Consider the following 24548-nt stretch of genomic DNA (forward strand, 5'->3'; position numbering starts at 1 on the left):
GTCCCCACGATGCCCCAGCCCCTCTGTGCCCATTGCACCGGCACCCCTCGCCCGCCGGCAGCACCCCTGGCACGGGGGCTGCCCTGGCAGTGCCCCCAGATCCCCCGGGATAAACCCAGCCCAACTCCTTCCCAAAGGGATGCAAGCGCCCGCGAGCCGGGTCGCTGCCCGGCGGCGGGAGGAGCAGCGGCAGCTAACGAGGAAGAGGAATTAAAGAGGCTCATCCAATTACAGAGGAATCAAGAGATTTACAGCGTGGAAACGATATGACCTGTCACGTGCTGACTTGTCCCGGCTTGGTACGGCCGCCGTTGCCTCCCTGGCTGATGGGTGTGATTAATTATCCTGATATTTCAGCAGAGATGCACGGGCCGGTGGGGACCATGGAGCAGGGGAGCAAAGCCATTAGAGATAGCGGTACTTTGATGCAGATGTTAATTTGAGTTCATTGCAGTTTTGTACTATCAAATGTAAGAAAGGCATGGTCTCTGCCTTGATATGGGCAGATAGGCCTGTCTGAAACAAATTAGCAGGGTGGTTTCAAGGAGTAATTCACTTTTTTTGAAAGCTGAGCCTCACTAGGAGCAAATAGAAAGTTTCACGTAGAATTTTCTAGTCTTCCTGGTAAATTCCCGGTGCCAAACCTCTGACCTTGGCCAGATGCATCCCGGGCTGGCCCCAGCCAGCACCAAACACGGACACCCCGGGGCGGGGGAGACCTGCCGTGCTCTTGCTCTGGATGGGGTTCGTCACGAGGACAAAGGAGCGAAGGCAAATCGATCCTGTGGCTCTCCTGGGCTCCGCGGCCGGGATGCTCATTCCCCAGGGCCTGCCCAGGGAGAGGAAACCGAGTATTTTGGCAGCTTTTCAGGATACAAATTGAACTGGGGGAAGAGAAGCTCCTTCTTTCTCAACCAATCATCCAGCCTAGTCATCTATATCAGGGTATAAAATGAAATGGGTTCCTAAAGAGAGAGAGTATATTTAGATACAAAAAGCCCATTCTAATCAGCTATCTGAGACTAAAATAATTAATCTCCCATCACTGTTAAGATGCAGCGGAGCAGATCTTGAGAAGCCAGTGCTGCAATTAACTCTTTGGGAGCAGGTCAGCCCCGTGAAACGCAGCTTGTGTCCCGCTCTCTGCCGTAAAGCCACGGAGGCTCCTGCCAGCTCCTGCCCCAGCCGGGCTGCGCTCAGCTTCGCCCCTGCCACGCCACGCCAGCGCCTTGGGTGCCGGTGCTGCTCTGCCCCATCACTGCCCTCGGTGATGACAGGGATGCAGGAACCCCGGCAGGGATGCAGGAACCCCGGCGGGGATGCAGGAACCCCGGCGGGGATGCAGGAACCCTGGTGGGGATGCAGGAACCCCGGCAGGGATGCAGGAACCCTGGTGGGGATGCAGGAACCCCGGCGGGGATGCAGGAACCCCGGCGGGGATGCAGGAACCCCGGCGGGGATGCAGCCCAGGTTTCAGCAGCCCTGCTGTAAGGCAGGACACCAGGCACACCGGAACCGCACAAGCTACTGCCCACTGGGTTTAGTTAAAACTGCCTGCGTCTGGGGGGAGCTGGGAAACAACTACAAGATACAAAGCCGTAAAACGTCTGGAGAGACAAAGTTTAGTCTAATTATAATAGATGACTATTTCTCTGCTTGGCTATAAATCATTCACGCTCCCACTTCCAGGCAGTCACATCCATGGATTACCTGACTATTCAAAACCTCCGTATGTTGTTCTACCTGTCTGGAGCGTGTTCACAGCTTGCTTTGATTCGATTTCCACTCCAGAATGGAACATATGAAAGGACAACATAATGTGAGAGATCTGGGTGACCAGAACAGCCCCGTGTTTGTGCCGCAGCATTGCTGCCCTGCGCTCCTCGGGCTGGGGGGGCCGGAGGATTTGGTTCCTGCCGGAGCTAACGGCACAGCTTCTGCGTCGACTGCAAGGCATGGGGGAGAGCTGAGCTGCTTTTTGCCAAAGCTGTTTGGCAACGCTTTATATTTCTTTCACAAGATGTAAGAGGAATCACAGCGTGGCTCTGGTCCAAGCTCCGGCGCGAGCAGAGGCAGCCTCCTCGGGGTCAGATCGCTGCCTCCCCCACAGCAGCGAGGAGAGGGCGCAGCCGGCACCGCTGATGCCCGTGGCCGCTCTCCTCATGCGGGTTTTTCCAGGGGTACCCCAAAAGCACGTATTTTTTTGGAGTACCCCAAAAGATGCCCAGGGGCCTCTCAGCATGGGATTTGAAGCCCACCGGGTCCTGGCCACCTTCCCGGGGCACAGAGGTGCCTCAGAGCAATGAGGGTGGTGCGGGAGAAGCCTGGCATAGCGGTACACGGTATTTTCCGCTCTCCCGCCTAACTAACTGGGCTTTTCCCACCGTGGGGATGCAGCACCCCGCGATCACAGTGTGCACGGGGCAGAGCCGGCAGAGCCGGAGATGCTCAGGGCGAGGGAAGGGGGACAGAGCTGGGGTTTCCTCGTACCCCAGGCTGTGCCTTCATCCCCTGCATGCCCCGGCCCCCGTGCACGGCCCGTTTCTCCCTCCCCAGGGACGAAGGGGGTTTCTGCTCAGTCGGTTTGTCAGGCCAGGCGTGTGTCCCGCTGATGGCCGCAGCCTGCACGTCCCTGAACGAGGGGGGAAGAACTTTTTCCCAAGCAATGCTTTTCTTTGCATTTTCTCCCCACACTGAGGCCAGGCAGAAACCTGCCCGCCTGCTGCCTGCTGCTGCCTGCTACTGCGTAGTGCCCTTGAAAAGACCCCTGTTGTACTCCTCCGAAATTATGTAGCTCTGGCGCCTAATGATTCCTGACAGATTGCGAACAGTCCCGCTGCTCGCAATCAGGAAGGCAGGAGAAGCGTTGGGTTACTGATGTTTGTGGTTATTACAGTTATTGGACTCCATCGATTACGGGGACGGTCTGGGCCGCGGAGGCTGTTAGTAACTAGGGCAAAGCCCGGTGCTGCCCGCCCCGCGCCGGCTGCCGGCCCGGTGCGCCCTGGCCAAGTGGAGGGATCACGGCTCGAAACCGCACGTGGCCGAGGGACAGGACACGCTCTGCTCCCGAACGCCGTGCAGCAGCCCCGAACACTGCCAGGCAGACGTGATGCAGTTTGTCAGCCAGTCACCTCCCCCATTACTTAGTATTTTCCCTCTAAAGAAAGTAATAAACTGCACTTCAGCTGCCGGATCCTCATTATGTCAAAACAATTCTGGGTTTGGCAGCACGGCAGCTCCCCGTGTCAGCCGGCGCAGCCCGCTGCTCAGCTCCGTACAGGAGCCGCAGCGCCCGGCACGTCACCGCGTGTCCAGCCTCACCGTGCCGTGGGATGCACCAGCGCACTGGCTTACTTTTTTAGAAAGGAACCTGTTTTCAGACAAGATTTGGCTGAAGAAATACAAAATTCAAATTTTAAATTATTTTAAATTATTTCTCAACAAAAATGGAGTCGCTCTGCTGGGGGCAGAGCAGCAGCTTGGGGCTGGCACAGGCTTCGCCACCCTGCCCTGCCGCGGACCCTGGGACGGGCGCGCAGCCCACCCCGGGTCCACCACTGAGGGCAGCCGGGCTGCTGCTGGTGCTCCTCTCAGACCTCGCTTCGTTTCCAGCGGCACTGTTTTTTATATAATTAATTGTCAGCTGTATCAGTCATCAGTGATTCGTGTTTTAAAGATGGCCCGGCAGAACTAATTCCATTTCTACACTATGTCGCGCCGGGTGATGATAACCTACGTACGGCTTCTCCCACAGAGCCTAATGACGAGCTGCCGCACTTTATTTTAATTAATACAGATAGCAAATATATTTTCATTAGCCATCAGGGTGTCAGGAGAGAAGCACGGTCCTCCAGCCCGGCCAGCAGCAGCGACGCCTTCGCGCACGGGGCAGGGTGCAGCCCCCAGCCCCGCCGGGCCCCCAGCCCGGCTCCGGCCGCCTCGGCATCCCTGCGCACCCGCGCGTGCCCGTACAGCACCGGCTGGGCGGGCACGGGGCAGAGCGTTTCCTACCAGTCGGGTATGGGTGGCATGACCCATCAGACCCCCAAAAAAGCTAATTTAGCCGCCTTGCTCCATGACAGCAGCCCCCAGGGCAGTGCCTCCAGGGCGAGCGCGCTCTGCAGCGCCTGTGCTCCCAGACAAAGCCTTTCGTGGGTCCCTCCTCCCTCCAGTGCTGGAGGACACGCAATTAGAAGGCACGTTCATAATTTCTGAAATTTAGAACAATTAAGCTGGCTCCCTGGTATTTCTGACGAAAGCAGCCCCTTGTTCCCTGAGGAAGTAGCAGCCTTCCTTGACCTCTGCTCTATTATTCCATTTGATTGATCTTAATTATATCAGAAGGGATAATGATAGCCTTTGTGGGGGTGCAAGTACATCGGGAACGAAGATGACAGGCTCTTTGTTGAGAGCGCGGGAGGGCTGCTCGGGCGGCGGTGGCGCGCACGGCCGCCGCGCCCAGCCAACGAGCCTGACGAGGTGCGGGGCACCCGGTCCCCCGCTGCTGGGGCACCAGCCACGCCCAGGAATCCCCCGTATTCCCCCAAAATGGAGAAGCAGAAGGCTAAAAGTGCCTCGTTAGCAAGCAAAGAGGACTTGGTCCTCCGGCTGGACCAGGGCAAGCAGCAGAGACCACATCTCTGCCTCTCCCGTCCTGCCTCGCGGCAGCGGCTCGCTGGAAGTAACTCCCCGCCGCTCTCCCGTGCCCCCCACATCGGGGCGTCCCGCCCCGCGTGGGGATGCCTCGCTGCCCCCCGTGCCCACGCAGAGGCTCCGGCCGGCTCCCGGTGCTCTCGCCTTTCCCTCCCCGCCCCAGGGGAGGCACGCTGTGCCCCCCAGGGACCTCACCGCCCCTCGGCAGCGGGAGCAAGCGTAGGGGTGCCGAAGAGGGGCACAGAAACACATCTCCCCTTTAAGGGACTCAGCAACCTCTCCTTCCCTCGTCCCCAAGGGTACCTTAAATAGGAAAATCAGAAAACGCAAATACGTAAACGATTGCCTGTTCTGGTCATTAATCACAGCTGGGCCGAGTTAAACGAGAAAGCACATCAATGCCGGCCCTTGCAGCTGGTTTTCACCCCAGCCCTACCTCCGGGTGGGGGTGCTGGGGAGTGGGTGGCATGGGGCTGGACACGGCTGTGCTGCGGGAGCGTCGGGCTCTTCTCGGGAGCAGCTCCTCAGTTTGCAGCTTTTCCGCTCCCATCAAAGCGGCTTTGGCGGCGTGTGGCACCGCAGCCGCCGTGCCGCTCCGGCTCGGGGAGGGGCCGCGCTCGACGAGCCTCTCCAGAGAAGCTTTGATATCTGAATCGGCGTGCGGAGAGGGGGCTTTGTCAGGTGTTCCTCCCATATGCCTGTAAAACACGTGTGTCGTATCACTGGCGTTTGTGCGTGTTTCCTGGCCGTACTATTTTTCACACACCCTGCTGACTGGGAAACACGGCGAGGACATACCTGAGTCTGTTCTTCCCAGCAGGTAACGAATCAGCAAATCATAAAAAACAGTGTGTCATCCGGTTTGGATAAGTTTTTTTTTTTCCTACTGCTGCTATTGTTTATGTTCCTACAGGGTAATCGTAATTTTTAATGTACTTTTTGATAGCAGTGTAGTGTGATTAAAATAGGCACATCTGAGAAATAAATCTGCTTTTAAGGAGTGCCTTTTTGACACGCAATATTAAATGCTCAGGGAAGGACCAGCGGCTGCTGAAGGGGACCGGGGCCGTGCCTGCGTGGGGACGGTACGCCAGGTCCCGCTCTGAGCTGGCAGGGAGGGAGGGCAGCGGCCGCGGGGGCTGCCAAGGCTCAGACCTCACCATCTGCCCCTTGCAAACAGCCCCACGGCTCAGCACCTCCCTGGGCATTGCTCTCCCTGGAATGATGGTCGCATCCTGTGCCTGTGGCTGCGGGTGCTCAGCAGGAACCTGCCAGCTGCGGCGTAGCCGTGGGTCAGGGCTCATGAGAAACACAACAGCTGATTTCACGGGGGCAGGGAGAGCAGCAGCAGGTTCAGCATGAACTTACATGTATTTTCCATCAGCGAATGCTCTGGGCTGTAGCCGGGAACGGTGCCGGGAGGGCTTGGGAAGGAGTTTTTCAGAGCTGAATGCTTTTTCCAGCTCTGGGCTCATAGCCCTGAATTTAAGCAGCCTTGTTGCCTTTGCTGTTCGTTCAGGCTTTGTGTATTGATCAAAGATGCAATGCTGTGTAATTTCAGAAAGGCTTTGCTTGTGAGGTCAATTTGGTGCATGTGAAGCAGAAACGTGGAAAAATGCAGCCCTTGCCCACGGAAGCCCGCTCGGATCATCCGAGTCCCTCGAGGAGACGTTACGTGCCACGACTTGATGCGATTTCTGCAGTTGAGCGGCCGTGTACCAGTGAGCGACAACGAGCTGCCGCCGCCCTGCGTCGCATCCCACCGGCAGAGCGGGGCCGTTTGCACCACGCAGCATCTCGCCAGCGTGTTTCACCAGCAGCTCCCGACTGCCCGGAGCCGCTGGCAGCCCAGCACCTCCCTCTCCTCATCGGCGCGCCCGTGTTTCTGCTGCGCTGCTTTTCTCTGGCTTGCACGGGCTGGAGAGCAGCGTGGCGATGCTGGGGCTGCAAGCAAGCAGTCGTGCCGGTTCCCGAGGCTGGCATATTTTTTCCAGCTCCGGGCGCAATGCTGAGGCACGGACGGTGCCCAAGCCTGCAGGAAACGTGGGGTGTCGGCCGGGTGGCCGGTGAGCAGAGCGAGCTGTTGGTTCTGCCATCCCTTGGCTCCCGGGGAGCCAGGCAGACGCTCGCCGCTGCTGAGGGCAACGGAGCGGCGGCCGTGCCGTTGCTGGAGCAGGCAGGGCACCCGCACGCCTCCGCCCGCGGTGCTGCGCCCGTGCCAGCACCCCCCAGCCCCTCGCCACGCTGGTAACACCCTGAAATGGCTCTGCCCTCGCTCTGCCCGCGGTGCAGGCTGGTGGGCGTGCGGAGCCTCGAAACCTCTGCTCCGTGCGAGTTTCGGGCATGTGCAAGAGCAGCGAAAGCCTGTAGAAGATGGGCGCAGGCGCTGACGTCTAGCGGAGCCGTTCGGGCGGTGTCCGGCAGGTCGTAGCGAGGAGACGTGGCGGCTTCTGTCCGGGACTGCAGCTGCAGCGACGCTGGAGAGCAAGTGCTGCGACACCAGCGGCGCAGCTTGCCTGTCGCTGCAGGCTCTAGATAAGCCCCGGCTAACGGAATGGAAAATACTTTTGAATCTAGATGTTGTAAAAGTCATTTTGCAGTGGAAAAACTGAAAAGACTTGCTGCTGGGGGAGCGGGCTGATCGTCCCCCCTCTCGCAGACAGGAGCGTGTTAGGCTGCAGCTGCAAGGGCTCTTGTTTTGCTGCACCATTCCCTCCATACCTTTCCTAATGAATTCCAAGAAAGCTTCAATGCATTCCTAAATGGGAACACAGCCTGTGTCCTTCGCAGTCATCTACACAATAAAGACAGCCATTTCGCCGCTGGCAGGCACGGGCTCCTCTGCGTACTGGAAACAAAAGCTGAAAAGAAGCCTTTATATTTTTTGATTAGATAGCCTGAAAAGTTGGCTTTTAATTGAAATTGCCTCACTGATTTCATCTAAGCGTCAGCTCTAAAGCCCTTTCGGGAGAGCAGCCCCAGCTCTGCACAGAGGCGCGGGCGGCACGGATCCTGCGCCGCCTCTCGCGGCGGTGCGGATCAAAGGGCGCGGGGGGAGCAGGGACCTTTGTGCCTTTAGGATGCTGTGCTGGGCTGCGAGACCAGAAGCTGTTTTCTCTCCTGGTGCACGAGCCGCGCCATTGCTCCGCGGACGCCGGTGCTGCTGCCGGCCCGGGACAGAGGCAGGGACGGCGCAGCGTCCCGCCGAGCCCGAGGACACCCCTGACCCCTGCGCCTACCAGCGCAGGAACAGCCCCAGCCGGTGCCATTACTGTCCCGCAGCCATCCACGAGCACCGGTGTCCGACCCGGGGGACCTGACAGACTCGGGCCCCCACGACACGCTGGCTCCGAGCAGCGGGGGGCTGCGCGCAAAGAAACCATATTATATTTTTTTTAAAGAATGAATGAGGAAAAAAGATTATGGGGGAAATTTTCTTGGGGGGAAATTCTGGCACAAAGACGAATTGAAATATTTCCACGCAGGCTGGGGACCGAGTCTTGGATAAAAATAAAGCGGAAGGCGGCAGCACCTTCCCAATGACATTAGCTCCATTCATCTCCCCGATGACGCTGCAGCCGTTCCGCCAGCAGTGTACAAAGGTGTTAGAAGTTACATTTTCCTTCACTATTTCTGAAATATATTTATGCTGGGAGATGTTCGTGGAGATGCATCGTGTGCCTCGGGCAGAGGATTAATTCCAAACTGTCACCTCGCTTTTTGATGGGTTTGTAAATTCTGCTCTGTTGATTTGTTCTCTCAGTAAATTGATAAAATCCTCTTTCCAAAACCTAATACACCATTTAGAGCTCACCAGGGTTTTAGACCTCATTGGCTCACATATTTATGTAAATATAGTATCCAACGGCAATTTAAAAACTGCTGCATGAATAATCTGGATGGATGATAAGGGGCAAAGGGAACCAAGTTGTCTGACGGGGGCTGTGTGTGCTGGAAAGCAGGTTTCCCACGTCTCGGGCTGCCGGGTTTTGGGGTGGCTTTGCAAGTGTGTGGCTGCTGTGGGCAGCGTTGCCCCGGGATCTGTCCCCAAACTGAAAGACTACTCTCGCATGAGCCCTAACAGCCTCCCAGTGCTCCCAGCACACCAGCAGCATGCCCGCCCGCAGCCAGGAGCTCTGCGAACGCCGCTCAGCGCGGCTCGGCCAGCCCCGTGCCCGGGCTGGAGCGGACTAACCCTGACGGTGCTGGGAATAGTCTGACGCCTCTGAGGATGCTCTCAGGGCTGGAGCGCAGTGTTGCATCCCGCGCCAGGCCAGCCTGGGTTTTTAACGTTGTTAGCACCTGCTAACATCTGTATTTGCAGAGCTCCTGGCTGCGGACGGGGATGCTGCTGGTGTGCTGGGAGCACTGGGAGGCTGTTAGGGCTCATGCGAGAGTAGTCTTTCAGTTTGGGGACCGGGTATCTTTGCAAATGGAAGTTTAGGACTGTCAGGAATAGCCTGATTTTTTTACTGAAACTGCAATTAAATCATCATCAGAAAACGCAAGCCCAGTTCCTGCATATCGTGACGTAGCCCCGCTGTCGGGGGAAGAGCTGCAGGGCTGCAGGAAGGCGGTGAAGGGGGTATGAGAAGTGGTGTCCTCTGGTATCATCCCCCAGCCACCGATCTACCCGAGATGAAGGATCTCATCCTCAAAATGTTGACATGCTCCATTAATCCACCATAAAAAGTCAGATGGAGACTCTCTCCTGAATTTTAAATATTTTCAGCCGTTCTGACTAGCTCTGAAATCACCCCGAATTGACCAATTTCCAGAACATTCCCCCACTCCCTCCACGTTATTCCTGTTTCATTAGTGCCTGGATGCTCAGACTGATTTAATATCTTCATCAGTTTATTGCTTTGCTCGCAGAACGGCACCGAGCCCCAACAGCAACTGCCACAGACCTCGCTGGAGACCCCTCCAGCCGGCTCTGCCGTCCCCTCTCCTTCCCTGCCCGGAGGGGACCGGCAGCAGAGCCGCTCCCACCGGCAGCCGCCTGCCCGCTCCTGCCTGCTCCTGCCCCAGCTCCCCACGCAGTGCCGGGTCCCTGCGGTAGTTCCCTTGTTGTTGGGCTGAAGCACAACACCGAAACTCCCCCGCAGCCCCGGAGCGCGTCTGCTGTCCCTCCTCTGGGGCTGCCCCGGCGGAGCCGCCTCTCCCGAGCACGACTCCCGGTGCCACGGGTCCTTGCTTTGGCACGTAATACACAAGTGTGCGAGACAGTGAGATGGACAGAGACGTGAAAATCCTTTTTGCCGAGCGGATTACACTGCTCCGGTACCAGCCCCGCAGATATTCCTTCTGTCGCACTTGAATTTTTGGATGCCTTTGCATTTGGCACCAAATTTCCTTCCCAGACTAAAGCTCTGCATTTGGAATCGCACCTCCAGAGCTGGGTTTAGTGGCCAGGCTGCTCATACGTTCCCTCCCCGCTGCTGCCAGGAGCTTGGCTTTCGGCTCCATGAAGTTCCCTTGTGCCTTCCCGCTGCAGCCATCTGTGCCGGGGGGCTAATGCCCTTTTCCTTTCTGCACCCCTCGCCCCTGCCAGAGGGGATGCGGAGCCAAGCCCCTGGCCCTGCCCTTGGGGCAGTCGCTTGGGCTCTCCAGGGGTTGAACACCTTCAACTGCAGGCGCCGGGCAACTGGGGTCAGGAAAAGGGAGAAAGGCTGGGACAAATCTGTGCTTGTCCCTGCACAAGGCAGACCGGGGGAATCCAGGCAGAGCTTCCTCGCTTTGCGTCAGGAAAGCTCTGGGTTCAGCCAGCACGCGGGTCCCTTTTGGTTGGCTGCTTTTCTGGCCTCTCCCCAGGGAGAGAAAAAGGAGGAAATAAGAAAATAAAAAAAAGATGGCTAAGTCGGGGCTGTTCTCTCTGCCCGCACTGTGAGCACCTCAGCCTCAGCTGCACCACAGCCACGATTTTTAGCAAGCGAAAGAAGGAGCAGAGGGGAAAGCAGCTTCTCAGCACCCCGGGAACACAGTCCCCCCCGCGCAAGGCGAGGTTCCCCGGCACGGGGACGGCGTTGCCGCTGTGTGCCCCCAGCCCTGAGCCCCCCGCCACCGCGGGGAGAGCGCTGCAGCCAGGGTCCCCCGTGCCACGGCGCTAGCCGGCCGGGGGCGACTGCCCACACAGCGGGACCGCGGGGCCGAATCCAGGCTCGCTCCCCGCAGGCGCCGGCTGCGGGCGAGGACCGGGCCGCTCGGCTGGGTCCCGGCCTTTACAGACCGGCGCAAGTCCGGCAGCTTCAGCGGCGTGATGCTAACTCACAGCAACACGCTTCAAAGGGTTTGTTATCCCACATCCATGTCATCCACGGGAGGCGCTGGGCCAGAAATAGCGTCTTCTCGAAAGCGCAGGAGGAGTGCTCCCTGCCTGCGCCAGCCGCAGCCCCAGCTTGTAAAGCTCCCGGCAGCTCCATTCCTGATCACCCGCACCCCCATTTTTTGGGGGTCCCAGGGCTGCCAGGGCACACCGAGCCGTGTCGGGACACAAGCACCGGCCGTGACTGCTCAAGCATCCCCCCAACCACGGGGACCACAGCTGTAGATTCACGTCGAAGCTAAGCAATGCCTGCGCTTGCTTATCAAGCCTATGCCGCAGGCTCCGCTAGACATCCACAACGCCCGGCTCTCCGTTATGGAAAAGGGGCCTCCCTTCCTCCAGCTTTTTCCCAGCTTTGCCTTTTCCACCTCAGGCTCTGGTCGGCTCCTCCAGCTGCCCGGCTCCATGGATCTCCTCTGATTTCTGAAATCCTTGCGGATGAAGCCTGAGAGATAACAGAGCTGAGTGACAAGGGGGTCACTGCAAGTATCAGGAGTTCATTTATTCCTCTTCTTCATCTTCCCAGTGGTGCGGTTGCTTTAGCAATTGCTCCGGGGGATGGCAGCGGGCGAGGGGCCTGTCCTGCCCCAGCAGCTCCGCTTTCTCCGGGAGAGACGCTGAAAGACGTGGGCTCAGGGCTGGGGTGCAGAAGCTCCCTGAGCGAGCGTCCGTCTGTCCTGGGCTCTCCTCTCCTGCCGGGACAAGGCTGCAGCAGGCAGATCTTCACCGGAGCAGGACGCAGAGGAAAGCAGAGCAGCCCCACGGGGCTCTGCAAGAACATCCTTAACGACTTGTCTGTTAACAAGCTGTGAACCGAGACAGACAGGCAGGCAGCTGGCAGCCTGTCCTGCGGCACGGACAGCTTCCCTTGGCACCTCGGTGGGAAGGGCCGCTTTCTGCAGAGCGTCTCTCCTTCACTTCATCCGGGCTCATGCAGACCGAGCTACCCGCACGAGTCGGACGTCAGCGAGAGCGGCGGAGGCACCTCTATCACGCGGGTCTCCTCCCTGCACCCGACACGGGCATCGCTCGCGAGCACATCAGCACGAACAACGATCTCGTGAAGCAGGTCCTTTTGGGAAGGGCTCTGGAAAGCCATGGAAGACAGTTACAGGCAGCAGCCGAATTGTGGGACCCTGAGTCGGAGCGATGCCAAACCCTCCCTGGCCCCACTGCAGCCTCCCCAGAGCCTTCCTGACACTCCGCGCTTTGCTCCCGGTCTCGCCGGGGCAGCAGCGTGCAGCACGGACCCAGGGCCTCGCGGCGCGGCAGTACGGCCCGGCCGGAGACGTCCCCGGCTTCAGCTGGGATCACAGACCTCCAACTCCGTCGGGTCCAGCGTTTGTACCTTAGGACGGGTTAAATATCATCCCATCTCTCTGAATCACATCGCTTGCCAAACACCTCTTCCCTTCGAGGAAGCCGTGGGTGCTGGCAGGGGCTGCACCCCGGGGTCTCTGCGCCCGAGCCGCCGTCTGCTGGAAACATCGGCTTTGGCTCCACTAACACAGGGGAATGGCCGGGTATCACCAGCGGCCCCAGGGCTCGCCCCGTGCGCCGTGTTCGATACCGGCGCGGCGCATCCTGGTGCTCGCGGGGTGGGTGAGCCCTTGCACCGACACAGGGACGCATTCCTGCCTTACCGAGCACCCTGTGCCTGCAAGTCAAGTGGTTAAAGACACAGAACTGTCTCACCGCTGAATTCCGCAATTTCCTACCCCTGACAAGGGTGTAAATCCATCCTGATGGACTGGAAAATTGGAAAGCCAGTGCTCACGCTGTATTTTCTATAGATATATATCTGAACTCCCGAAAGATACATTTATTGGCAGGCTCCTGTTCCAGCCATGTAACTGCATGTTATGCTAATTAAAATATAGTCTGTGTTTTGTAACCGGATTTCCTTGGAGCGTATTTTACTGTTCAGTAACCACTTTCAAATATTTGAAAAATAAAATCACATCAAGTAAATAACTTTTGTATTGCTCACAGAGGTTAGACTTTTTTTTTTTTCCCCCCCCCAAAGCCCACTGGAACCAGCTGCACTCATTGCAATGACAGAGGATGTAAAATACACTGATTTCTGAGGCTGCTTGTAGTCTAGATCAAAAGCGGTGTGTTATTTAATCATACAGAGCCCGTTTCATTAAAAAAAAAAATCTGTTTGTACAAAATGGGATAACGAAGCGCCTCGGTGCTCGGCTCTGACCCTGAATACCCGCAGGAAGAGCCCTGCCATTCTCACACCAGCCGTTTCCAACGCCCGCATCACCCATCCAGTGATGCTCTGCCACAACTCTGTGCATACTGGCTCATCTGTGACTTATGATCTGTTAATTCCCGAACCCAGCAAAATCTGACTTAGAGCTACAGGAGATGGACTATACACCGATGTGTTCTGCGCTTCCCTTTTTACACAGTTTGCTGTTGTAAGACCTCTGCGTGGCATTCTGTACGCCAGGCGAGCACATTTAGCTTAGCTGGTCTACAGCCTGCCTCTTCAGCCCCAAATACTTGTATCAAATTCCTTATTGTCAGAGCAGTTAAAAATGTATAGAACGAAACATCTGTGACGCTGTAACATCCACAAAACGTACGCTTTAAATAGCATCTTTATATATCCATAAAGGCAAAATTACAGGAGAGGTAGAGGGCTAAGAGCGATTCATTTCAGTTGCTACTGATGCAGACTTTCCTCGTTCTTTCTGCCAAGGAGGAGAGAAGGACGAGGGGACATTTGTTATGGCCTCTGATACCTCCCCGTCAGACAAATTCCGCTCCCCGTTATCTCCGGCCGCCCAGCCCGCGGGCAGCCTGACTGTGTGCTCTTATCTCGTTGCTTGAGGTGACACCGCTCGGGGTGCTGCCGACGGCAGCGGGAGCGCGCCGCGCTCTTGTTGCAGCCCTCGCTGGGCTCACGCTCCGTTCTCCTTCCCGCTGGACACGCCTGATTGTCTGGAAAAATTCTGCCGTGGTGCTGCGCTCACCACAAAGCCAGGTGAATCCCTGTGGCTACGCTCCGCTGCGGCAGCTAGCCCGGAGGTGCCCAAACGCCTTGAAGAAAAGAAGGGGGAGCGCAGATGGCGGGGCTACGGGGGAGCCCGACGCTCAGCACCCCCAGCTGCAATTCTGCTGCCGGCTCGGCAGCCTCAGCCAGGATTTGCTGGTCCCATCACAGCCTCTAGTGGACACCGGTATGACACCAGTCTGCATCGCCGCTACCGCACTGGACAGGCTCCATTTCAAACCCTGGATCTCCCGGGGGTCCAGCGGTTCCCCCACCGCCCCAGCAACAGGGGATCTGCCCAGCACCGGCCCGGCCCGAGCCCCCTCCGGGCAGCATAGGCAGCACTGCTGCGCTCCTCTGCCCACAGCTGCCAGACTGGACATGGCCTGCCCACACGCCCCGTGTTTACACGCCGCATTCCCACAGTGCTAAAGAAATATCTATGCCGATGACCGCGCTCCTTGCACGCTGCCACCCGGAGCCTCCCGACACAAGTCCTTGCAAAGGGACGTGCCTCTGCTGCCTGTTCCGCTGCTGCGCTCCGTGCTGGTGGGTGGGTGCCAGCGGATGCCGAGAGGAGAGGCTTTCACACCTCCTCTCTGTTGATCTAAATGGCTCCACGAGTGCAAAGCACCAAAAAGCCACCAGCCGAGCAACTGATCGGTGCGTCATGTGCAATTAGTTGTTTCTTGAAAGAACAAACTGAAAGAGCAGGCAAATGGGGCATAACAAACCGTCTCTCTGCAGGGTCTGATCCTGCTCCCCCTCACAGTTTGAGAACAGCAGGGCTTGCTAATCTGGGCCCTGGCTGTGACCTCCTGCAAACAGATCGACAAGCCTCCCCCCGGGCACAGGGAGAGCTGCCACACGCCCAGGGCTGCGTGTGTGGGAGTTTGGGATTTTACAGCAATAATTCACCGAACCTTGTAAAGGGTCAACAATTTGTCAGCTCCCTCTCTGCCAAGGAAAGAGGAGTTCAGTACGCTGTGTTCTCCTGCCCTGAGATTTATGACAGATCGTGCTTGCCATAAGGGCCAAATCCTGTTCCTGAGGAGCTGGCTGCCTGATGGTGCTCCCAACGGGTGCTTGGGATGGCGCAGCCCTCCCGCCTCCAGAGCACGAGGCAGCGGCGGAGCGGTAAGCCTGGTACTGGGCCCTGCATTCGCTCGTGTTGCTTGCCCGGCTCCCCCAGCCCCCCCCAGCAGCACGGGGACCGGTGCCATGCGCACACGTCTCCCGCAGCAGCTCACCAGCGGCCTGGACGAGAGAGTTTGTGTAACACGATGGCGAAACGGTTGTTTCAAAAACACGATGTTTGTTCTGATGCCGAAACAGGATGCCAGCAATTGTGAATAGCGACTTCAGATCTGATTCTTTCGTATGTACGTGCATGTCCATACACAGAACACAAACCCATGCAGGTGAGAGAGAAAATGCCGTAATCTATGCCCATTTCTGTTTCACTACCCAGAAAGAAGGACAGGTTCTGTAATATAATCACTGTATGGAGAGCTGGGTTTAAGACCAAAAAGTCAAAGTCTCTTAACACGATTTGGACACGAGAACAGAAACCGAAGCCGGGCAGGCAGCGTTGCACAGCACTCCTGACACCAGGAGCTGTTAATCTTTGCCAAAACCACACCATCGGCCCAGAAGGTCAGTCTGCCAGGCCCTGCACAAGCACTGCAGCACAGGCAGACGCCAGCCTCTCCTGTTCTCCCTCTGACCAATCCGCACTGGTAACCACAGCCAGCAGCACACCAAGCCCGGCTGCCTCGACCCGCAGCCTTCCAGCTGCGAGAGAGCAGCAGCGGCACCGGTTCGGGGATCCTTAAGCACCACGCTAGTTTGCAACGACTTCGTCAAGTCACCCGCAGCCGGGTCCGGCAGCCTATTCTTAGGTCTGTCACCACGGCGGTGGGAAAGGGAGAGGGAGCAGATTTGCGTGGAAACGTGAAACACGTGGAATGAACATGCAGCCCCTGGGGAAACACTCACCGCCCCACGGCCATCCCCTGCGTGCCCGAGCTGGTGGGACGGGAACACCAGCGGGGACCTGGCACCGGGGGCTGGGGACACCGGCGGCTGGGGACACCGGCGGCTGGGGGCACCGGGGGCTTGGGGACAGCGGGAGCGGGGGACAGCGGGGCCGGGGGACACCGGGCTGCCCTCCCTGCAGGAGGGAGGCGGGGGGCCCGGCCCGGCTCCCCGGGAGGCCGCGGCCCGCGTTAGCACACGGTTCCCCGGCGGGACGCGGCGCGGCGGCGGGAGCTGTCCGCCCCGCGGTGCTGAGCCGCCGCTGTCCCGCCGGGCCCCGCTGCCGCCGCCGGGGCCGCCGCCGGTGCCCGTGCTGCCGCCGGGGCTGCCGCCGGGGCCGCCGCCGATGCCGCTGCCGCTGCCGGGGCCGGCGCTGTGCGCTCCCAGCAACCCCAGAAGTTTCAGCCCGGCCCGGGGAGCCGCAGAAGCGGGGGGTCCGCGGACGCGGGTGGCACGGCCGGTTCCAGCAACACCTCCCGGGCCGGCTGCCCCCTCCCCGGTCACGGCTGCATACCCCCTCCGTCCCCCGCCCCGGCCGGTGCCTCGTCCCCGGCAGCGCTCGCACCCCCCGGCCGGGAGGCGCAGGGCCTCGGCGGCCGTGCCCGGGCAGCCCCGCTCCGCGCCGCAGCCCCGGCCCGCCCCGCTCCGCCCCGCTTACCTGGGCGCGGGGCCGCGGGGCTGCCCAGCAGCAGGGCGAGCAGGCAGAGCCCGCGGGGCCCCGGCATGGTGCGGTGGCGGCGGGCGCGGCGGAGCCTCCACGGTGCTGAGAGCCGAGCCGAGCGGGGCCGAGCCCAGCCGAGCCGAGCGGGGCCGAGCCCAGCCGAGCCGAGCGGGGCCGGGCCAGGGGCGGGGGCTGCCGCCGGAGCCGGCGCGGGGAAGCGGGCGCGGCGGAGGGCGGAGAGGCGCGGAGCGGCGCGGAGCGGCGCTGAGCGGAGCCGAGAGGCGCGGAGAGGCGCGGACCGAGCGGCGGGGGAGGGCGCCGGCGGCCGCCCCGGCCCCCGCGCAGCGCCGTGAGCTCCGGCCCCGCCCGCGGCTCCCCCGGCCCCCCCGGCTCGCCCCAGCCCCACCGACCCGCTGCTCTTCCCCGCCCCGGGGCTCCCCCCGCTCCCCGCTACGACTCCCCTTAGTCCCCCCACTTCTGCGCTCCCCCCTGTGCCCCCCGGCCCGGGCAGTGCTCCCCACTGCAGGCTCCCACTCAGCCTGCACCCGGGCTCCTGTGTCATTGCACTGCCCCTTGTCCCCAAGCCTCCCATAGCACCCCAAGCCCCTCTCAGCACCCCAAGCCCCTCTCACCTCCCTGCTCCAGCCCAGACTTTACCCTCTTCCCTCCCCTCGGGCTCCCCAAATGCAGGCTGTGAATAGGGCAGTGGTGCTATGGGGGGCTGATACATGCCCCCCATGGGATCCTGGATGAACCAGGGTCTGGTCCTGCTGCTGGAGCCAGCGAAGCCAGGCTGGGAGGGAGCTGCACGCTGCGACCGGACTAGCCATGGTGGGGTGATGGGCTCTGGGCACGTGGGAGTTCGCAGTTTGCGGAACATGTGCAGGGCTCCCATAATGCGGGGCTCACCATGGGTGAGCGCTGGAATCTCCTCAGCCCTGCAGCACAAGAAACAACGCACAGCCAGTCCCCACTCAGCACCCCAGCCCCTGCCGTGGAGCTCCACAATCTGCTTTCCTATGGGTAGGGCCGTGGGCCTGACGGCTCCGAGGAACTCCCTGCTCGCTCTGGTCCTGCCTGTCCCCGCTGCCCAGGCCACCAGCGGCTGCAGCAAGCTGAGAGCTTCCAGCAGGCCTCTCCTGAGCACATGGTGTAATTACACTGACTTTGATAAGAACAGGAATGGAGGCTTCGTTCTGTTGAAATCCCAACTCCTACCCTGAAATGTTTACTGTAAATCGCCTCCTGCTGAGAGCTGCCTGGTCCTCCCGGCCTCTCCGCCTGTCAAATCAAATAGCCGGAACAATGTCACGAAGCACGACTCGAGTGTCAAATACCACAAGATTGAGGCCAGCCTCTCCCCCAAATAGCCGGTTTGTTGACACTGCTATCTGAGAAGTCCCCGGTACCTTTGAGAGAGCAATTACACTGATTCGGTTACCTCAGCAACAATAATCACATACTGGTATCGCTACAAATGCCACCACGCAGAACACATCAAGTCAAGAAACCGTCCAAACACGGGGACTGATCCCGTTGCCTTTTTCCCTGCCGGGCTCTGCAGAGTTCCTCCAGCCGAGGCCGGGGCAGGCGGGAGGAGCGGCAGCCCGCAGGTTTTGGGGACGTGAAGCCGGCAGTGCGGGCAGCGGGGGGCATTTGCATTCTCCGTGTCACTCCTGGCTGCTGCCAGCTGGGAGCAGCTGAGAGGCAGGCGAGAGAAGGACAAAATAAGAAAGGGAGAGAAATCACCAAGAGGTGCGGTATATTATTTAACGCTGTCATTTTCATATACAAAGTGGGATTCGCTTGCTCAGAGGTTTAATTTGGTCTAACAAAGCTATCTGCGGCAGAGCGAGCGCAGTCTGCTCTGGTCCCCCCTCTGCTCCATCCCCAGCTTCCCTCCCAACCTGCCGTTATTAAAGATAAAAGTTGTCTCCCATTTAGCAGTTTTCCTTGAGTGATTTTTATTGTGTTCATCTGCATTGTAGTAAACTCCTAAGATAGCCAGATAATAACACCAGCACCATGGTAACAGGCAGGAAAAAAAGAACAAATGCTCTATTTGTGATGCAGGAATGCCCACTAAGTGGCAAAAAGTGATGGAGAGGGAATGGTTAAGCTCAAGCCTTGGCTCATCAGCCGGGATTAGGGCGTGCAGCCAGGCCCAGCTCCCCCCCGGCACAGCACCCCACGAGCCCAGGACATCACGCCTGGCACCAGCCGGGGTTTGTTGCTGCTCTGCCGAGAGCCGGCGGGGCTCCTGGGGTGCGTTTCCCGGCTCCCCGCAGCACCTGCGCCTGGGGGGGGTCAGCGCCTGCTGGGGATGGTGCTGCTCAGCAAGCCCGGGGGTCTCGCAGCGGTGCTGGGGTCCCCCCGTGCCTCCAGTGTCTTCTCTGGGTACTCGGGGGAGCTGGGAGGCAGCGGGGAGGAGGGAGTGCATGCGGGGGGACGGGGTGGGATGCGCCGTGGGATGCGCTCCCCATAGCTGGTGTGTAATAGGGTGATTTGAGCAATTTTCCTCCTGCAGCCTCCTCGCGCAGCCAGCGCCGAGGTCTAATGGGCTGTGAAATTTCACTCTGAGAAACAACGGCGATGGGCGCGGCGGCGCAGCCGGCGGCCTCGGTGCTCCCAGCGTCACCGCACTCCTGCTGCCCCCGAAACACCGGGACCCTCCTTGCCTGCTACTGGGACCCTCTGCCCTTAGTCCCCTCGAGCCGGATCGGCTCCCTCAGTACCGTGCATCACCGCGCATCGCCGTGCATCGCCACACATCACCGTGCACCACCACACATTACCGTGCGTCGCCGGGCATCACCGGGTGCGCAGCCCGGCTGCGTACAGGGAGCACTGCCGACAGCAGCGGGCGAGACGGCGGCTCCGGGAGCAGGCAGGGCAAGCAGCCACAGGGGTGCGCGTAAGAAAAGGAGAAATCGTTGTTGCTCCTTCGGCAGCGCTCAGGGCTGGAGATGTTTGCGTGGTCAGACAGCTGGGGTATTCGAAAGGAAATAGAGAGAAGTGTCTCCTGAGGCCACTTTAGTGGGCATTGCTCTAATTAGCACCATGTTCATCAGCAGTTACCTCAGACCTTTGATTAACAGTGAAGAAAATCAATAAGCACACTAAAAATTCAGATAAGTTTCACAGCTAATTTTAATTTCACATTTTAATCTTGTATTAATGTCAATCTTAATTACCATAATTAAGTCAGATGTGACTCAGCAAGAGAAGCTTGAAGATAAGACATTACAAGAAAGATGGTGCCTTTCTGGTGAGCAGACAAGTGCTGCTCACCACAGTTTGGGATGCGGCTGATGCTGGCATCGGGCTGCGGCTGCTGCATGTCGGAGAGCCGGGGGCTCCCGCGGGAGAGCACGAGGTGCCTCAGCCCTCCCGTCGTCCCCAGTCTTGCCTGGCTCCCTGCCTGGGGCAGGTCCTCTGCAACGGCAGGGATGGCCCGAAGCCCCTCAGACCTGCTTTGCCCCTGTTTCAGGGTGTCCAAGTCTCCAGCTGCCTCACAGCTGCCTCTCCTTGGTGGCTGGGAGCGCAGGGAGGTGTCAGCCCTGCCACGTTGGCTGTGCCTGCGCTCCGCTCATCGCAGCCGGTGAGATCCATGAGATCCAAACCGTCCGGAAAATCAATCTCTCATTTACTTTCATGATGGTGGTGCAGCAGCCCAGCGCTGCTGCATTTGCTCTGCAGTTACACCCATCGATCGCCGCCCGCTCTCAGCTCCCTGCAGCTCGTGGGGCAGGAGCCGCGCTAGCCGGGGGCTCCATCGAGCCTGTGCTTCACCGAAGGACGTCTTGGACACATCTGCCCTGTGGGAAGCATCCCGCAGCCCGGCAGCATCTGCCCCACGGCGGGGTGGGACCGACCCTGCGCCATCGCAGCCCCCCAGCACCTCCCCGGCAGCTGCCGCCACGTCGGTGGGCAGAGACGGGGCCGGCACACGGCGCAGCACGGCCGCGGGTTTGTCTGCTGGGCTGAAACCTGCAAGTGCAGGAGCAGGTTTTACTCTTCCCCAGCCAGAGCATGAACCTCGCCGAGTGCCCAGCCTGCAGGAGCGCTGACAAGCTGTCTCCCTGGGACTGAAGCTCCCCAGCTCAGCTGAGGGGCGGGGGACCCTTGGCTGCCCCTGCTGATTTTATGGACACTGACAGATCTCTGGGCCCTCACGCGCAGCCCTGAGGGTGTCCCCTGCAAGGACAGCCAGGACCTCCCCGAGCCCAGGCCGGGGAGCGGTGCCGCGCGGGTGGGGATGCACCGGCTGCAGTGGAGCGGGGATGCAGAGAGCAAACCCATGTCAGCTGCGCTCCGGCAGCACGTGCCAGGAGTCACGGTGGCACCTCCAGTGCTGGGGAAAGGAGCTTTCCCAGTCTGGGCACAGCAGTTTCTCCTGATGAGCTGAGACCTCCACCCTGAGCTACCAGAATCCTCGCTGAAGAGCATCTCACGACTTAAATGCGAGTTGGATGCAGAGCCCTTTCCCCAGTGCCAGTGTAAAAAGGGCAGGGGCGCAGAGCAGAGGTGCTGTCGGTCAGCAGCAAGGCGGGTTTCCCTGGTGCTTGTGGGGTTCTGAGGCCCCAGTGCTGGGGGGCGCAGGGCAGCCCTGGGTGGGAGAGGGGAACGGAGGTGCTAGGAGGGCCCCTCTGGGGTTCCTGGCTCCAGACCCATGTTGAGCTGCCCCAAAGCGCTCTGGGGCTCCTGTTTAGGACCCCAGGCAGGTACAGCTGCTCCTCACACAGGGGCAGGCACGGGGTGCCAGGCTCCTGCCCCCCAAGCCCTCAGCGCACATACGGGGCCAGCCTCCTCCCTGCAGCTTTCTTGGGAAGCTTTCACCCCCTTCTCCGCAGTGCCCAGAGGGGCTTCAATGGCAGAAGGAAGCGGAAAAATAACCTCGGTTTTAGTCTGGGAAACTGAGGTCTCCTGCAGAGAAGCTGAATGGCACCTCTGAGGAGCGGTCTCCAGGCTCCGCTGGCTGGGGGGCATTGCTGGTGAGTGGCAATATTGTCCCAGGGCAGAAAAGCCCTTTGTCCCCCCGAGATGGCAGAGCCACCCCAGCCTTTGGCTTTCGGAGCGGGCTGCCTCCCTGCTCTGCCTTACAAACGCCAGCGCTGAATGGGGGGTTTGAGTCCCCGGCCAGGCTCAGTTCCAGCCCCTTTGAGCGAGTGCCTGCGGGCACAGCTGGGGGCCCTTTCAGGAGGGAAGTCCTTGTTCCTTGTCAACAGAAGAAGACTTTGCACAGCTCAAAAATAGGCTCTCTATTGCCCACCGGGGTTTGGAGGGGGCCAGGAAAAACAAACCCGCTGCAGGGATGGCAGGCAGCGGCGTCCCTGTGGAGCAGGAGGGAAGGGACCCTGTGGGCAGCCTGCCCCGGGGTGCTCGCTGGCCCGGCCCTGGGGCTGCTCCGCGGCCGAGCACCCATCTGGGGCTGGGGGGCTGTGACCTGCAGCGTCACCCGTGCAGCCCACCTCGGCATCCCCCGGTGGTGCAGTGGCGGTTGCTCACAGCATGGCTTTGCAGAGACGGAGTCCCCGTGGCACATCCCAGGGAGCCTTCCCGTCGTCAGCGCAAAGGCTTTCATCGTGCAGCAGGGACGAAGCCTGGGAGCACCTACCTGAGCCCGTGGCACCTTAATTCCCCAGCCATAAAACAGGACATTGTTTTATCCTCTGTGCATAATTCATCGCTGAATTAACTGAAGCGCCTCACGGCAGCACCCGGGGAGGCTCCCACCAGCTTCAGGCATGGCAGCTCTTCCAACCCCCTCCGATCCGTGGTTAACAGGCTCTTTACCAAGGCAATAATGCTGTTCTGGTTGCCATGTCCATAACTCATGGCTGCGCTGTGCTCTGCTGCCCAAAAATTTTTAAAGACTTTTTAACTGTGATTTTCAGGTTTTTGTGCTGGCAGGATTTGCATCAGGCAAAGCAGGCAGGGGCAGTTGGTGTCTGAGCTCCGTGCCCGAGCTCTTCACTGTCCGTCTTCAAAGATCTCTCTTTACTTTTGCACCAATATTGTGCATTCATTTTAGACCCAGCTTTCCCAAAGCCCCGTACCGCTTCCCTCTCCAGCAAGACAAACCTCTCACCACCCAGCAAGGCTTCCAGGAGCTTTACTCTGAGAGTTGCAGGGCTGGATCTTTGCAGGGACAGGCAGCATTGCAGCATTTCTCTTCCTGATGAAGACCGGCCAGGCCAGTACCGACCGTCTCCACAAGTGCATGGAGAAAAATGCCTTCTACACATTGCCGGCTGCCAAAAAATACCTGCTCTGTTGAGGCTTTCCTCCCTGGGCCTCCATTCTCTGTATTCATTTCAAAATTGGCATTCACGCCAGGACACTGCTAGTATTTACTCATTGCGTTCCATGTAAATTGCAAGATAAGTTACTCTGCACCAGATACTGTTACAGTATGGAAAACTGAATTTGTAAATTCATGAGTGCACAGAATTATGTTGCCCTATCTAGCAATTTTCCCTTGAAGAATAAAAAGTTTTGTTAGACTTTTTCAAAGGGAGGCAAAGTGCAGCGTGACTTTAGTGCCAGCCTCTAGAAATGTGATTTCTTTGCCCCTGCATTATTCTATTCTTGCCATAATCTATTAATTGTCTCCAGGAGGATGTTCTGGACTTCTTACTTACACTGGCGTCTCCCCATGCTTTTTGGGGTCCCCTGGCCCCGGACAGGAGGGCACAGCATCAGTGCTCAGCACCTTGAGGTGGGCAGGAACACCCCAGGGAGGGCTCAAGGTACCTGTGGGACGGGCTGGGTGCAGCCCGCAGTCCTTGGCCCTGAGCACTGACCAGAGGTAAATATTTTTAATTCAGCTGGCCCAAATAATTTCCCCACTGGAATCTTAAAAGCAGTCTCTGAGGAGCTGATGCAATCGGCATCTCTCGGTGATGCCGACTGTGAATAACCCCTGAGATGCCGGAGAGACTGGAGAGAGCAGGCGAGCGCTGCCACGGCACCCACGCCCGGGCAGGTGAGCCCAGCGGCGAGCACCACGGGCTGGCGATGGGTAAATGGAAAGAAACAGTGAAATAAGACAAAGAGGGAAAAGAAGGAAAGAACTGATTACAATTAGCACCAGTAACCATGGCGTTATGAAAAACAGATTTTGTCAAGCTGCTGATTGTAATCTTTGAAGAGATTATACATTTGATGGAGGAAGGTATCTGAATCGCTGTTCTAGGTTGTTGGAACGTATTTGATGTGGTATCAAGCAGTATTCTCATGAAAAGCAGCATGATGCGGTATCGGTGTGGTGCATCTTAAGTGGGTTAAGAACTGGCTCATTGACAGATCTCTGAGAACAGCAATGAGGAATCACCTTCAAATGGAGGAATTATTAATGAGCTTGTTAAGAACTGGTGCTTAGCTCTGTCACTGCTTCACGTTCTCACTTATGATCTGCAGGTAAATATAAAATCATTAGTGATTAGGTTTACAAGCCGGAGGTTAGCAGGCTGGGTAACTTGCGTGGAGCTGTGCAGTCATATGGCGCAACCCGGATCACAGCGCAGGATGAATTATTAAACCAGATGTGGTCCAGCCAGTCGAACGCTAATTTCTGTGCCGCGGGACAGAGAGCCTCAGGATGGGAGAGCTGTGCTCTGGGCGGCACTGGAGGGGACTCGGAGGTCTGGGAGACTGGAGGGTCCCTCTGCAGTGGCGAAAGCAGTTGGCACCACTCAGGTCCGAGAAAGCCCCGTAGCGACGGCAGCTCCGGCGGCTGCAGCAAGGAACGGTGCTTTCCTTACTGACGGCATCGCAGGGAGGCAGAGGCAGCCCTCGCACACAGCAAATTCCTGAGGGTGTCTGTGCCCCGGCCAGCAGCAGAGCCGTGGGCTCGCAGG

The 24548-nt window shown here is 58.9% G+C and overlaps 1 protein-coding gene across 1 annotated transcript in view; it reads right to left on the reverse strand.

Annotated features, from left to right (window-relative positions):
* The window catches only part of SEZ6L (seizure related 6 homolog like), a gene marked incomplete at both ends in the record, with an annotated part of 44945 nt that extends 28195 nt beyond the window's left edge, over positions 1-16750 (reverse strand). The window contains one exon of the mRNA XM_082007596.1: positions 16684-16750. Coding sequence (XP_081863722.1) covers positions 16684-16750 — 67 coding nt within the window. The remainder of the gene's footprint in view (positions 1-16683) is intronic.
* Between the last annotated feature and the right edge of the window lie 7798 nt (positions 16751-24548).

The sequence above is a fragment of the Phaethon aethereus genome (genome assembly GCF_964289735.1).
Source record: "Phaethon aethereus genome assembly, chromosome: 17".
NCBI classification, from domain to species: Eukaryota; Metazoa; Chordata; class Aves; order Phaethontiformes; family Phaethontidae; genus Phaethon; species Phaethon aethereus.